Source organism: Lutra lutra, chromosome 2, assembly GCF_902655055.1.
Source record: "Lutra lutra chromosome 2, mLutLut1.2, whole genome shotgun sequence".
NCBI lineage: Eukaryota > Metazoa > Chordata > Mammalia > Carnivora > Mustelidae > Lutra > Lutra lutra.
Window position 1 is genome coordinate 146,850,845 of NC_062279.1, and position 12,284 is coordinate 146,863,128.

The window sequence follows — 12,284 nt, forward strand, 5'->3', positions numbered from 1 at the left end:
CCCTTGCAGCTGGTCACCCAGCCTGAGCTAGGAGTCTTAAAATGAGCAGGCAGTGCTAGGTCCCGGCTTCAAATCTTGACCACTTCTAAACTGGCCTTGGAACTATTTTAGGGCATTCTTGGAGAAGGTAACAGAACATACTGCATGGGGACAAATTTTCTTAATTCTGGTTATGCCGAGACCCCCAGCACAGTCCCGGGTTAGGGGGCATGCTAAGAGGACTTGCGGAACTTGTGGCTGGGATTTGTCACAGTGAAGAGGTGCAGAGCAAATGGCAAAGGGAAACGGGTGATGTGTAGAGGAAACTGGGAGTGGGCTTCCAAGAGTCCCCTTCAGTGGAGTCACACAGCATGAGACTTGTGACAACTTGTGAGAAATGCCCGCTAGGGAAGCTCACTAGAAACTCACCGGCCAGGGATCTCACTGGGGGCTGCTCACAGAGGCCCTTCCTGGTTGGCACATGCCCGAATTCCAGACTCGCGGCAGGAAGGCAGGTGTTTCTGCAAACACCACACTGTCCATACAGCAGTTCAGGCACAGGGAACCCCTCAGCAGTTAGGGTTATGGGAACCCTCCCAAAGCCCCAGTTCCCGGACACCAGCCCAGGGCTAAGCCTGCACATAGGCCTTGCCCAGGAGGGCAGTCTCAGGCCTGCTGTGTTAACTTCTGTGCACTGGTAGGCAGATTTGAAATTGTAATGTTGACAGACAGAAGTATCTGTAGGGGTAGTGAGTAGATGAGCCAAGTCATTGACCAGCAAGTAGTTACTATTCATTACAGCAAGGTGATAAGGATAGGCAGAGAGAGAAAGAGGTAAAGTCTCTGCCCTCAAGGAGCTTAGAGTCAGGCTGGGTTGCTGTAGAAACATGAGAAATTAGCCCACTGAATCAGGATATGTCACAGTTAGCCCATTAACAAGTTCAGGAGGGGGAAAGGGAGCTAAGGAGTAGCATAGTGTCAGGTCTCAGAGCTCACAGTCAAGCCGGGCAGCCTGCCTCTGCCACTGAGAAGCTGTGTGACTTTGGGAAGATCACTTGACTTCTCTACACCTTAGTTTCCTCCCTTGTAAAATGGAAAAATTCAAGATCCCCACCTTACTGGGTCATGAGAACAAAACGCACTGGGATGTGCGGAGTGGTAACATGCTGGCTTGGGCTGTTACCTATGATGGCGCATTCACCCTGTGCTTGTCGGCGTGTCAGTTTCGTTGGATCCTCACAACTACTCTTGCTAATAATAATAATACTGGTGTCTTGTTTTATTGAGGACGTCGAGGCCCAGAGAATGTGGGCTCCTTACCCGGCATCACACAACTGAACCAAGGTTGAACGCCAGGGTAACGTGGCAGACTTCTCAAACAATGGGCTTTGTGCTGGACGTGGAAAGAGGAGGGTCTGGGAAAGCGATGACAGAGGATGAAAGCAGCCCCAGCTTGGGGAGGAGAGCAAGTGGTGGGATGCCCAGAGCCGTCCTGGAGGAGAAGGGTGGGCCTGGCCACCAGTGACTTACCGTCCCCCCCCCCCGCCCAGGTTGGTGGTCACTCGGCCCCCCACCCACCAGTGGGAGAGGAACCCATTTCTGCTTCCTGACCCAAGTGGACCCTGACCCTTGAGACTTAGCAGGTGTCCCAGGTAAAAGTGGGAAGAAGCTTTTGCTGCTGCCCCCTCACTTCCTGGTTCTCAACAGAGGTTTCGACAAATTAAGATCAGTCAGATGGGAGTTGTTCTCATTTCGACAGTCAAGTACAGGCTCAACTCTTGCTGCATAGCTGGCCTGTACCAGTTACTTTGAGCAAAAGACCTTGAGGGAAGTAGCTATGTGACCCACACAATGTAGTCCGTCCGGCCTCCTCCCTGTTCTTTCCTCACCTCGTCCCAGAAGATGACGGCCTAAAACACACATAGAGTGTTACCACTCCCTCACTTCCCGTGTCTTAGAGAAGCTCAGCTTCATAGCGTGACATTCAAGACCCACAACAGTCAGTCAGCAGCCTTGGCTTCTCACTCGGTCCCTGTGGATCTCTGCTCTGACCCTACATAACTTTGTGTCCTCAGGAAGCCTTGTTCTTTGAAGCCCTCATGCCTTAATCCTTGCTCATTTCTCTGCCCAGAATGGCATTCACGTATCCCTGTACTTTCTGCCCCTCTTTTCCCCATTCCTCCAGCAAGCAAACTCCTATTTATCCTTCCAGCCCCAATTAAAATGTTGGTTGCTCTTTAAAGACTCCCTGGCCCCCGTGGGCCTTGCTGGTGGCTCCTTTCTGTGTGGGTTCCCTGCACACTGTCACGTCGGTGTAACACGTACACTCCTGGAAAGCTGCTCAGACCCCCGCGCCCATCACGCAGCACGATGCCCATCCCAGTCTGGGGAAGCCGCTCCCTGAGGGCTGCTGGGTGAGTGAAGGACAGGTTGCCCAAAAATAAGTTCACAAGTTGGATTTGTGGGTTGTTTTTGTACTGTTTTGTCTTGATTGGTGATGGTTATTGATAAAAATCATTCCCCTAAACTAGATTCAAGAAACCCAAGTGCTCCTGTTTTAGGGCAGAGTTGCTACTCTCATGTTTCTTTTATTCTTGGCAGAAGTAAAGCATATTTGGTAGAGAGGGAACTGTCAGGCTGTTGATTTGAAATCTTTCATAGTGTAGAGTGAAAGATACTCTCTGCTGGTGTTCGTTTTCATACAGTGATGATAACATGCTGGTCTCTCGTAGCAAAGGGCGCTTATCCCAAAATGGGGGAAATGTTTTGCTCATTAAGCCAGAAGTGGTCTCAGCTGATCTTTCTGCTGTTCTCTCTCTCTCTCTGTGTTTTCTTAGAAGGGAGGCGCCATTGTCCAGTGTGACTTTTTTCTCCCATTCCGCAGCAGCTGTGCTCTCTGAGTTGGCAGTGGCACCTGCTGCCAGTTGTCCTCAGCTGGACCTGACGGCCAGTAAGAACTTTCACTGTGGTCTCGAGTCTCTTCTTTCTCCTGCGCTAAGACCTTGAGCCCTTTGAAGGCAGAGACACTGTGTCTTCCATCTCTGGGTCCCAGCACCTTGATCAGAGGCTGCCACAAAGTAGGTGCTCAATTACTGGTTCTTGAGTGAGGGAAGGAGTGAGGCATGGTCACTAATGCCTGGCTCCTCAGGTCTACACAGTCAGAGCTTATAAGTTGAAAAGGTTGTGGGCCACCGTTGGACACAACATTGGTATAAATGGCCTTGTCTTCCCAAAAGGGTTTGAAATATGCCCTTTATCATCCTAACCATCTTAAAGCACTAATATTTTGGTTATAATTTAACTATCACATGCCTTCCCGGGAATATACTCTAAAAGCCATCTGAATTAATCAGAAACATTTCCCCTTTTCAGGAAGTAATCAGGTCCTGTATTACTGGCTTTTCCTTGGGGAAGAGGTTTAAGGTGGCTGTCTAGAAACCAGAACAAACCTCCGATGTTCATTTCTGCGAATTCAGGGGATTGTCTTTGGAGGCACAGTAGGCAAGATAGGAGCCCCGGAACGGATTCAAACTTACACTGTTAGGCCTGTCTCTGTAAATTCTGTTTCTTTCTTACCCAGGGGTGGATTATCTGATCCTATGTTTACCCATGACCTGGCTTTAAAGTATGCTGGTTTAGGCCCAGATTTGAACACTTTACTTTCACTAGTACTAGGATGTCCTTAGAGTGGGAACTTTTGGCTATTTTCTCATGTCTCAAGGGAGATTTGAGAAGGCTCAAACCCACTGCCCGAAAGACAGTGGTTTCTTCTCACATTGGGTGATACGAAACATTATGGAGGAAGGATGAGGCACCTTCTGCATTTACCCATGTAGCTCAAAGTTAATTTCCAGAATATTAGCAGATCCTACTGTTAATTCTAATGAAGGGTAACGTGAGAGTTTCCTAAGGTACCTGAGGGGATTCTGGTGACCTAAGTAAGTGTTACTCTAAAGATAGTTTCTTGGTCAAATGAGCCCGAGGAACACTGAGTGTACATTGCCGTACGTTGATTTCCTAAGCCCTGCTCGCTGTGGAGTCCTTCACTCCTAAATCACAGGCAAGCACACTTCAGGAAATACTGCCTGATCCCATGGCTGGGTGCTTGACCTTACATTTCTTATTTACTCCCTTAAGTTGGTACGAAAGATCAAAATTTCACTACATTCCTTTTTTCCTCCACCTTTTTGAAAAAAGGCACTGGTGCTCTTGTGACTCATACTCTCCCCTGCTTACCTGATCCTTACAGAGTGTACTTGTATTATTATTTATGATTCAGTTCCCTCGTCTCAACTAGATTGGAAGCTTGGCAAGGGCAGCCTTGTGCCTTTTATGTCTTAAAATCCGGCCCCTAGCCCAGGATCCTGCATATACTAAGAGCTAAGTAAATTTTCCCAGTAACAGGGGAGGGATAGGGATGACGACGACAAAGGTGAAGGAAAACTCTAAGTGATGCCATGTGATACGAGGTCCATAGCAGTGACTTTGTCCCTTGTAAAAATGTCAGATTTACCAAAGTGTAAGTGACGTGACCTCGTAAGATGCTGACAGTGTGCGCCTCGGTGATTAGATACACAGACACGTTGTGGAATGGCTCCTGCTCATCTCATCCAGGGGCAGACCTGTCACCTCACATATTTGTCTTTCTTCTTTTTTGGGGGTGAGATTGTTCTACTCTTAGTGAGTTTCAGTTGTACAATACAGTGTTAGAACTATAGTCACCGTGTTAGACATTAGATCCTCAAATCTTACTTATCCGACAGCTGAAAGCATGTGCCCTGTTTCCCGACCCATGATTGGGTTGCACTCACTCTCTGGAACTGGGGATCAGCACACCACGGCCTCTGGGCCAAGTCCAGCCTTTTCTTGTGATGGTACAGCCCTCGAGCTGAACATTGTTGTTCCATTTTTAAAGGTTTGTAAAACAAAAAAGGAAACCAAAAATACAAGATGGAGGTCATCTCTGTTCTCCAAAGCCTAAAATATTTACCATCTGGCCCTTTCCAGAAAAAGTGTGCTGACCCCTGGCTCACAACAGACCTTCGAGGTGAGGGACTGCTTTTTTGTCGTGTGTTGCCTGTTGTCCATCGTACACAGATGCACATTCCCCGGCACAGGTCAGGTTCACAGCCGATGCTGCGGCCGACCCCACCACCGTAGTCTCATCTAAACTCTGTACCCTGTTCAGTGGACGTGTTTCTGATTTTGTGGCAGTGGCAAATTGCTATAAACGTTTCTTGCTCTTGGTTTTTGTGCTTGTCTCATAGCTGACCAGTAACAAACAGTTCGTCATCTGGCACAGGTCTGTGGACCACACTTTGTGCAGTTGCGGCTGGATGCCCAATAGACACCCATGTGGGTGTGAAGACGGCTTACTTCCAGCACTGGGAGGCATTTCCTGTTCTGTGTGCACACAGTGCCTGTGCTGGGGTGGGTACCTGAGTCGGAAAGCCACTTCTGGAATGATGGTTTCTAATATCCTGTACCAAAAATATCTTCTTTCTACAGAGAGCCTTGATGGGGAGCAGAAAAGAAGTGTAAGAGCTGTACTTAACTCTGGAATATTAATCATCTTTCTTTTAACTTGTGTATAAGGCAAAGAATTTCCTCCACATACCTTCTTGTTTCAAAACTGAAAAGCCTGATTCCTCCCTCTTTCTGTCTCTTTCTACTCTTCTTAAAATTTAAATAGAATCCCAGAGTTTTCAAATAAGGGACCTGGAAACAGATGTTGGCCAGGTGGAAACCGTGTTGACTGCAGCTATGAAATGCTCAGCCTTCAGTTAGAGAAATCAATTTAAATAAATCATGGGGCATAAACTGATCTTTCTGATGACTTTTTAAAAATTGCTTTTTTCAAAGCGCCTTCAACTAGTTAATTTGTAATTTCCCTGAGGATTGCAGTAGACATTCTGTGTATAATGAGATCTGTTTTTATCACTTAGAGAAAAAAAATGCTCTCTACTTTGTCTACTGCATTGCAGTCTTTTATTCATTTTAAATTAAAAACTGGCACATTAGCATACTCTCGACACAAAGGATTATAGACATTACAGGAGCCCTTTATTTAAAAGTCAATTAAGCCCTTCTTCCTAAACAATTGAGTCCTGCCCCTGTAGAGTGGGGCAGAGCTGGGTGAGTGAGTGAGGGGGTGGGGGTGGGGGGGCACAGTCTCCCAAGGCTGGTCACAGCCAGAGTAAGCAGAGGGACGTGCCCCTGTGGGGGTAAGAGTGGCAGTGGAGATCACAGGTTGGTTATGTAGGGGTACCTGTCAAAAAAGTAAATATGTAAGGATGATGGAAGCCAGGTTTCACACAGTTGGGGAAGTGAAAGGGAAGAAGCCAGAATGAACCCTGCGGTGTTGGGTTGGAAGGAAAGGTACCAGGGTCTACTCCTGAGCAGTTTGCATGGGTGGAAATAGAAATAAATATGGTTGTAGATGAGTATGTGTGGGTGGGTATGCAAATAGGCCTGGAAGCAGGGACACCCCAGTAGCCATAAGCCTGCTTAGCACTCATATCTTGGCTTCTATGTAGCTGGTTCAGCTTCCAGGAACCAGGGCTCCTTGTGGAAATGACTCAGTCTGGGGTTGGGGCAGGGAAAGTAGAACATGAACCTGGAACATTTTGTTGCAGCAGACAGCAAGAAAGGGTTCAAAAGATGATGGGAACATGGAGGGAGGACCAAGCCAGTTTGAAGGGGTTTCCACTGGCCAAATTAGAGACAGTTTGAGCATCAAGTAAAAGATAGTAGCAGATGATAACCCACTGAATAAAATAGGACATCATGAGTCCATCTACATAGGAGTACAGAAGTGAGTACTTTTGAGGGTTTGAAATTGATAATTACTTAGTATAAAAGCTCTCCCTCCCCCATAACTTCTTAACTACAAAGGGGGAAAGTGTATAGTATTAAAGTGCTCCGTCCCCCCTAACTCCTTAACCACAAAGGGGGAAAGCGTAACCTCACAGTGCGGAAGCCTGGCAGCCACCATCTCAGTCAGGTACTCAAAGTGAAACCATGGGCAGCCTGATGGAATGCACTGAGAAAGAACGTAACTAGAATGTCACTCTTTATGCCGAAGATGCATAACTTGAATCCAGCCGTGAGGAAGATCAGACACACTCAGATTAGGGGATGTCTTACAGGATAACTGGCACATCATCATGTATCAAAGTCATGAAACTTGGGGAGAGAGAATAGGTGTTTAAACCAAAGGAGCCTGAAGACAAATGACAACCAGGTGCCATGTGTGATTCTGAACTGGATCTTTGTGTCAGGAAGGGAATCATTGCGACAACTAGGCAAAATAGAATGGGGTCCAGGGAAAGGCTGGAAGTAGCGTAGCGACATGAAGATTCGTGATTCTTATGTTATATTCTGGTTGTATCAAAGAATGCTCTTGTTTTCAGGAAATCCCTAAAATACTCAGGGGTGAAAGGGACAGGTTGGCAGGTTACTCTTGGTGGTTCAGGAGAAAGGGTTCTTCAGATCATACTGAGGACCTTTCTGCATGTGATTGTTTCACAACAAAACAAAAAGCCAACCAGATACTGTCTCATATTTATTAGAATGGCTCAAATAAAAATGGCAGATATTGGGGGATAGGTGTGCTTTAACAGGAACTCTCATCCGTGGCTTGTGAAAGTATAAAATAATTCTTTATTAAAATAGCCAATACTTCTCCAGAGTGCAGAGACCATCCTATGACTCAGTGGCCCCACTCCTAGCTTCCCTGGGCCTACCATACCCTTTCTGCCTTGGCAGAATGTTACTTCTCTCTCAAGAGTACACCCCCAAATTATCATAAAGCCTTCATGATGAAAACTTCTAGCAAACTTGGAGTAGAAGTTGTGCAGAGAAGGTTTACTCCATAGCATTAGGATGTCCCAACTCTGCACCCTGTGAAGAAACTGGCCGTGGGCCAGTGTTTGGAAGATAATCTCCAAGCTCTTGGTGTATCCTGCGTGATAACAGGATATTGTTTTTGCACACCTGGAGCCTCGGACCGTCACACCAGAGAGTTTATGCCAACAGTGTGATTTATGAGAGGGGCCTTGGACCAGACTATTTGCATTTGACCTCTGGAGGAACTGAAGACTGAGTAACTAAGGCTAGCTATTTGGATGCTCCCAGCTGCATGACTGACTCCCAGTGAAAAGACCATATGCCAAGGCCCCAGGGAGCTTTCCGTGTGGACAGCACTCTGTATGTGCATTCATTCCCGTTGCTGGGAGAATTAGGTGCCGTCTGTCGTATTTCAGTGGGAGAAGACAACTGGAAGCTGCATCTAGGTTTCTCCTGGAATTTCAGGAGTAGAACTGAGTGATTCATCACATCCAGACAGCACCCAGTGGTCACCACAAGTGCCCTCCTCAGTCCCCATTCCCCCGGTTAGCCCATCCTCCACCCACCTCCCCTCCAGCAAACCTCAGTTTGTCCTCTGTTGTTGAGAGTCTGTTTTATGGTTTACCTCTCTACCCTCACCATTTTCATCTGTTGTGTTTCTTAAATTCCACAAGAACTGAACTCTTTATATTTCTTTTTCCCGTCTAAGAATATATCTCTTTCCATTTGTTACAGGATATTTTTGTATCTTTCAAGAACATCTCTTAGCTTTTCACACATGGGTTCGGGCTTTTCTTGTTAAATCTATACTGTGATGTTTGTTGTCCTTGCTAGTCTTTTATCTTTTGTTTTGGCTATTACAAATGGGGTTTTCTCTTTCCCTGAATCTTCTCCCTGTCAACTTGGCAGTTTTTGGTGAACAATTTAAGTCATTGTTTTGTTATCGTAAATAGTTCTGTGATGAATATCTTTATAACTGTATCTCTGTATTTGTGATACTTGGAGTAGCAGATGTATTTTCCAAAGATGGCTGCATCTAAACATATCCCATCCCACGTGGTCTTATTAAAATCAGTTTTGTCGCTGCTCCACTGGAGGGAGGTGTGAGGTCTGTGTCCCCTCCTCTTGAGCCTGAGGGGACCATTGTAACTGCCTGGGCTATGGCGTTGGGCAGAAATGACAGAGGGGCAGAAATAACAGCGTATGACTTCTGGGCTGTTATAAAAGGTGCCTACGCTTCTGCCACAGTCTCAGAGACTGCTTGCTCTGGGGAGACAGTGACGCTCCCGTGGACCCCTGATGAGAGAACAAGGCTCCCCACCGTCACCTGCTTGGCAGCCACGTGAAGGAGCCTTCTTGGTAGGGAATCCTCCCCCTGACATCGGGCTGGCATGTGGCAAGCTGGCATCAGGCTGCACGCTTAGAAAGGACCCAGAATCAGAACTGCCCGGCCAAGCCACTCCCAAATTTCTGGCCCCAGAAACACTGATGGCTAGTAAGTGATGATTGCTGTTTTGAGGCACTAAGCTTTAGACTGACTTGTTCCCCAGCCGCCATCGCTGGGTGCTTAGGGAGGTTGATGTTAGTTAGTTACTTTTGGAAAATTTTTTTAGGAATGTTGTAGGAGAGCATTTCCTAAACAGCCTTTCTTATTAGCACACTAGTCTTTTTCCAAAAGCCCCATGAAAATGGTCTCTACAGTCAGGTTATTTGGGAAAGACATCCTTTTTGGAAATTCAAAATATAGTTTAGCATTATTTTTTTTTTTTTTAAGATTTTTTATTTATTCATTTGACAGACAGAGATCACAAGTAGGCAGAGAGGCAGGCAGAGAGAGAGGAAGGGAAGCAGGCTCCCTGCTGAGCAGAGAGCCCGATGCGGGACTCAATCCCAGGACCCTGAGATCATGACCTGAGCCGAAGGCAGCGGCTTAACCCACTGAGCCACCCAGGCGCCCATAGTTTAGCATTATTAAGGGCTCTAAAATTTTGTAAAGTCCCCATCTAGCTTTGACTCGGTTTTCTCAGATTCATTCTACCAGAAGTCCCTGTTCATGGAACATGGTGGGTAGACTCTGCTGTCCACAGAGCAGCTGTTACGAGCAGCCTCTGACGCAGGTTCCTTAAGTCACATCCCAGCCCAGCCATTTATGAAATGGTTGACCTGGACGAGTTTCCTCACTTCCGTATACCTCGGTTCCTCCTCTGGAGGACGGTCAGATCATTACCTACCCTATAGGGATGTATGGCATTAAAACAATGTATCCATATAGTGTGCTTAGAAAAATGCCCAATACGTAATAAGCCCTCCATGAATGTTAGCTGGCATTAACGAGATCATCCTTACATGTATTTACATTGTTCCTTTTATATGTAGTCTTCTTGGCTAGTAATATGGAATTCACCATAGATCTTTTCAGCAATCTACCCATAATTTTTATAGTGCTGTGTGGGTCCCAGGAAATCTGTTACAAGGCTTGTTGTTTCATAATCAACAGTTTTTTTCTCTTGCTAGCTAATTACTGACCGTCAGAAAATATCCATTCATTCAACCTGTATTTATTAAACACTGAATGCCAGGCACCCATCTGGGACCTGGGGCTGCGTGGTGACCATGGCCGACAGCCCAGGACTCTGCTCTGAGAGCGTGCCCTTTTGTGGAGCTAGGCAGGCCATAAACAAGGGAACTAGCGAGGTCATCCCAGATGCTGCCTGCCAATGAAGAAGACAAGGGATATGGCACAGTGGGACATGGGGGATCCTGCTTGAGATGGGGCAGTCAGGGTAGGCCTCTCTGAGTGAGGTGAGATCGAGGCTCACCCTGAAGGTGGAAAATAGGACAGGCATAGAAGGAGTGCAGAGGCCTTGGTTCCTGAGACAAGTCGCTTGAGTTTTTGTAGTGAATTTATTTAAGATACTGCTTACATATACTACATGATGTGTGGGTGTGGGTGTGTAGCAACACTTTTGCACTGGTGTGAAACAACCCGCTTCCTGGATTTGTTGAGCAGTCAGGCTTCACCATGCACGTGTTGAGTGTGGTGTCCATATGTGGGGTGGGTTCGTGCGTTCTTGCCTTCAGCACCTACTGACTGCATTCTTCCCCTCGCGAGCTTCGGTGGGGGTGCCCAGCCTCCCCCTGCAGGTGGTGGCCCCCATCCCTTGTAGTAAGTGCCCCACGGGAGGTGTGTTGGGATGGCTGCTGCTTAGCAACCTTGTTCTCCGACAGAGGGCACAGGACACGTGAGCAGAGGTCACACGTGACTCCCTCTGTTTTCAGAGCAGAATCTTGCGTCAGCACATTATATGATTGCCGTTTATCTGTTTAGATCTAAGCTGGAACCAGAGCCAAAGACAAAGACAAGAGAATCCATGTCTTCTGAGAAAGGTTCACGGCATCCTTCACAAGAGTCTGAAGAAAAACCTGCCACTGAAGAATACCCAGGTATGAGCTGAAACCCAAGTCTTGCCTCACATCTCTTCCTTACGACGTGTTGGTAAAAATGCAAAGCAAAGAAAGGAATACTGTCCCAGACACCTTGTGGTGCTTGTACTTGCATAAAGCAAAGGAAACACAGAAGGACAGTGTTTTTTTCTGTCCCACTAGGAGCTCATGCCTGTTGGGGCTGGGCAGGATGGTTCCTCCAGTCACCCCAGAACCAGCAGAGTCCAGGGAGAGGGCCTGACTTGTGGTGCATCACCATGGTGGGGGCTGGGGACTCTGAACCAGGAGGAATATAAGAGCGCTCTGCTCAAGGAATCTTGCCCACTGGCCCCAGGAAAGGTGGGACACTGCCTCCCCTGCCCCATGTGGTGCCTTGTCTCGCGATCTCAGCATCCTCTTAGCACTGACCCCGCGTGGCCACCCTGTGTAGGCAGCACATGCCTAGTTTGCTGTATCTCAAGCATAGCAAGGGGGGGATTTTGCTTTTGCATGAATCTCAGGATGATGGCGTGCTGAGGCCCCAGGGCCCAGCTGTCTTCCTCAGTCCCCTCATCCGTCTTAATCACAGTGGCTATCATTTCTGGCGCATCTCCCGGACGCCGGGCACTGCCCTGAATCCTTCCAGTCACCACCATCATCCTTAGAGCAGCCCTCTGGGAGGAGTTTTGTGGACTGGTTTTTGAGGTGAGCCTTCTTAGAGGCTGGGAGAGGCTGGCAAACTTAAAAGCTCATAAATGGTGGACTCAGGATTGGTACATAGATCTGTACTGCCTCTCCGTCTGATTTTCTCCCTGTGTTGTACAAGAGAGGGAAGTCAGAATGCAGTGTGGGAATGATTACCTGAAAGATGCCAGCAGTGCTTTCTGTGGTTGGAAACAGTGTCCGTGGGGAGCGGTGGGGAGACCAGCATCCAGTGAGCCCTCCACGGTGCTGGAGGGCCGTCATGCTGGGCCGTCAACAGATTGAGTCTCATTGGGTCTTGTGAGGTAGTGCTGTCGTCATTTTATGTGTAA

At 47.4% G+C, this 12,284-nt stretch overlaps 1 protein-coding gene across 1 annotated transcript in view; it reads left to right on the forward strand.

Moving 5' to 3' along the window:
* STX18 (syntaxin 18) overlaps positions 1 to 12,284 on the forward strand; it is a 114,051-nt gene that overhangs the window by 80,622 nt on the left and 21,145 nt on the right. Inside the window, exon 6 of the mRNA XM_047718863.1 lies at positions 11,156 to 11,271. Within this exon, the coding sequence (XP_047574819.1) occupies positions 11,156 to 11,271 (116 nt within the window). The remainder of the gene's footprint in view (positions 1 to 11,155; positions 11,272 to 12,284) is intronic.